This window comes from Hordeum vulgare, chromosome 2H, assembly GCF_904849725.1.
Source record: "Hordeum vulgare subsp. vulgare chromosome 2H, MorexV3_pseudomolecules_assembly, whole genome shotgun sequence".
Lineage (NCBI taxonomy): Eukaryota > Viridiplantae > Streptophyta > Magnoliopsida > Poales > Poaceae > Hordeum > Hordeum vulgare.
Window position 1 is genome coordinate 464,936,109 of NC_058519.1, and position 3,124 is coordinate 464,939,232.

At 50.5% G+C, this 3,124-nt stretch overlaps 1 protein-coding gene across 1 annotated transcript; it reads left to right on the top strand.

Annotated features, from left to right (window-relative positions):
- Positions 1-977: 977 nt before the first annotated feature.
- On the top strand, positions 978-2,027 carry LOC123426675 (photosystem I subunit O). The gene is made up of 4 exons (XM_045110542.1): positions 978-1,210; positions 1,311-1,395; positions 1,486-1,665; positions 1,781-2,027. The coding sequence occupies exons 1-4, from the start codon at positions 1,138-1,140 to the stop codon at positions 1,875-1,877; spliced, it is 435 nt and encodes a 144-aa protein (XP_044966477.1). The 5' UTR covers positions 978-1,137; the 3' UTR covers positions 1,878-2,027.
- The last annotated feature ends 1,097 nt before the right edge of the window (positions 2,028-3,124 follow it).

A 3,124-nucleotide genomic window follows, 5' to 3' on the forward strand; every position in this document is an offset into this window, starting at 1 on the left:
CTAGGCATTGTAGCAAACAGTGTGTGTGCACCCATCTGCTCCCCGCCCGTCGTTTGAGCCCAGACCAGCTACAATGAAGACCACTTGAAGAAGAGCGGCATCGCGTTTACATCGACACTTTAAGGCACCTTCCTGGCGGCGGTTCCGAGTTGCTTGGCGGTACAGTAGTATGGGGCCTTGTAACACTCCGGCCACAACACCGTCTGTATTGCGGGTGCGCCCGTCTTAGCATTGTGGCCTCCACCACGACGTCCACCACGACCACCACGCTCGACGCCACGACCATGCCCACCGACGTCCAACAGCTTCTTGAGATTCTCCTCCTTCGCGGCCTTCGCTTTGACGCAATGAGTTTGCCGCATAGCCGAACTAATCTTCTGGGCGAGCAAGATGCTCGGATCCTCCTCCACCTCCTCCACCTCCATCTTTGACAGGTTCTCCTCCTGTTCCATGTGTCGGCGACGGAAGGAAGGAGAGAGTAGAAGAAAAGGACGGGAATTGGGTGAACATCAACGGAGGATGGAAGAAGGAGTGATGGATTTTGATGCGAAAACAATGCAGGTTGCTGCAAAAACGCGGGCTCCGTCTTCCTTCTGGATGGGCCAAAGAGGATTAGATTCCAACATTTCTCATGCCCGAACTCCTGTAAAACCCTTCACGTTTGGTTCTCGTTTGCAAAAAAATAATGATCCAGACCCTCAACGAACCGATACAAACCTGTATTAGATGACTTTCATGATCCGGACTGCAGAATCCAAATGAACGTGGGGCGTTTAAGGATTGACGTTGGAGGTACCCTGACCTAAACAACCAACCGGAGCCAAACTCCGCAGTACTGGAAACAGCCCACTACCACATAGGATAAAGGTCACCCTCGATATACCAGGCCTTATCCACACGTATCCAAGTGGAGCATCCCCATAGGCCGCTCCTCCGGCAACAAATCTATTTCATCCACTGCAAGTGATCCACATCAGGAACGACCCCACAACAATCTCCCCCTCTCGTTTGCTCTCGCCACCACGCGTCTCCATCCGTCCCGTAGCAGGTAGCACCCACCAGGAAATAAGAGCTAGCTGGCCGGTGCTCCACACGGAGACGTACGATCCTTTGCATCGCAGCACACCAGCTTAGACCATGGCCACCGCCACCTCCACCGTCTACGGCCTCGCCGGCGCCGCACTCGCCCGCCGGCCAGCCTTCTCTACCAGTACGTGCCAGCGTCGATCTCTTATAAGCGCCTAGCTTTTTTCTGTCACCAATTCGACGTTGACGTTGTGTGTCCTGAAATGCTGGGTCTGTGTACGTAGGCTTCACGAGTGGCGGCCGGGTGTCGGCGAGGAACCCGCTGATGACGAGGAACCTGGAGAGGAACGGCAGAATCACCTGCATGACGTAAAAAAAATGACTCTGTCCATACATGCATCGGCGTGTGAATTTCTGTGTCACTGACGGATTGTTTGCTTTGCGTTGTTGGGCGATCAGGTTCCCACGGGACTGGCTGCGGAGGGACCTGAACGTGATCGGGTTCGGGCTGATCGGGTGGCTGGCGCCGTCGAGCATCCCGCTGATCAACGGCAACAGCTTGACGGGGCTCTTCTTCTCCAGCATCGGCGAGGAGCTCGCCCACTTCCCCTCGCCCCCGGCTCTCCAGTCGCAGTTCTGGTCAGGATAAACCCAAACCACTCGTCACACGTTCACGCACTAACCACCAGTACATATATGCTTGTGCTTCAACTTGGGGTTTGATTCTGAAGGTTAAATGTAATTGACACTGCAGGCTGTGGTTGGTGACGTGGCACCTGGGTCTGTTCATCGCGCTCACCTTCGGCCAGATCGGGTTCAAGGGCAGGACCGAGGACTACTTCCAGAAGTAGTGGATTAACTAGCTTTTGGATCATGCATGTGCGTCGTCCTTACTTGTGCTGGGCTACTTCTGCGCATGTGTGTTCAATGTAAAATCTGTCATGCCTTCTGGTTTCGTGCATGCGTGTGGCTTCGCAAGCCGTGTGATTGCTGTTTGTTAATTGCCCCTCTTCCATGCTAAGCACAAAACCGAGTTCAACAAAACCAACAGTAACAACACGCTTTGTCACCATGGCATGTATTTTTGAAAAAAAACTTTAGATCTATTCACCAAACATCATGGTACTACTATTGACACAAGTAATAAAAATACATTCATATCTATAGACCACCGTCCAACGACTACAAGGACTGGACTGAGCTAAGGACGTGTCGTTATCACCATCTCTCCCTCACCGGAGCGAGACAAATTTTACTCTAGTAGATAGTCAGAAAGTCTCTCAAAAGGGCCAGCGCACCAAAACAACATCCATCGTTGAAGAAAAGCATATATGAGAAGGATCTATCATGTAAACATACAAAGGTTGACGAATGAATACCGATCTAAACAGATCCACGGAAGACAAACATAGATTGGATCCTGCAAGATTCGTCGAAGACACACCTCCACACACCCTCCGACAACGCTAGACGCACCGTGAGGACGAAGGCTACGCGGATAGAACCTTGTTCTATCTTCAAGAAGCCGCCGCTATCCCACCTTCCTGAGCAGGACACAAATCCTAAACAAGCTCAAAAACACCTAAAATGAAGCATCACCCCTCCCGCCGGCAAGGGCCGGGATCCACCCCGCCTCCATGGCCCTAAGGCCACGAGAGACGAGACAAATCGACATCGGCGGGGTGGGGGACGGGAACCCTCGTCCTTGGAGGAGTTGCTCGTGGAGGAGGAACGCCACATGCTCCATGACATGTGTGTTTTTGAGTATGACAACCAAGTAGCCACAACTTTAAACTTTTTGTTTTAAAGATAGTTTTGTTCATAGATTTAAATATATTGATTTTGGACTATAGAACAAACTCTTGACACATAACACAAAATATTTTCCTTTGACTGTTTTTGAAGAATTTGAAGATTGCTCACCGCACCATTTTTAACAAAACACAACAATGTGAGCAATTTTTCACCGCTCAAGACAAAGGAAAAGAAATTCGTTGTGGTCCACCATTAAGACTCTTGCAACCAAAAAAATTAAGACTCATGCAACAACTAATCTATGGTGTGTTGACAGTTACCCCTCGAGCACCATTTTTCCTAC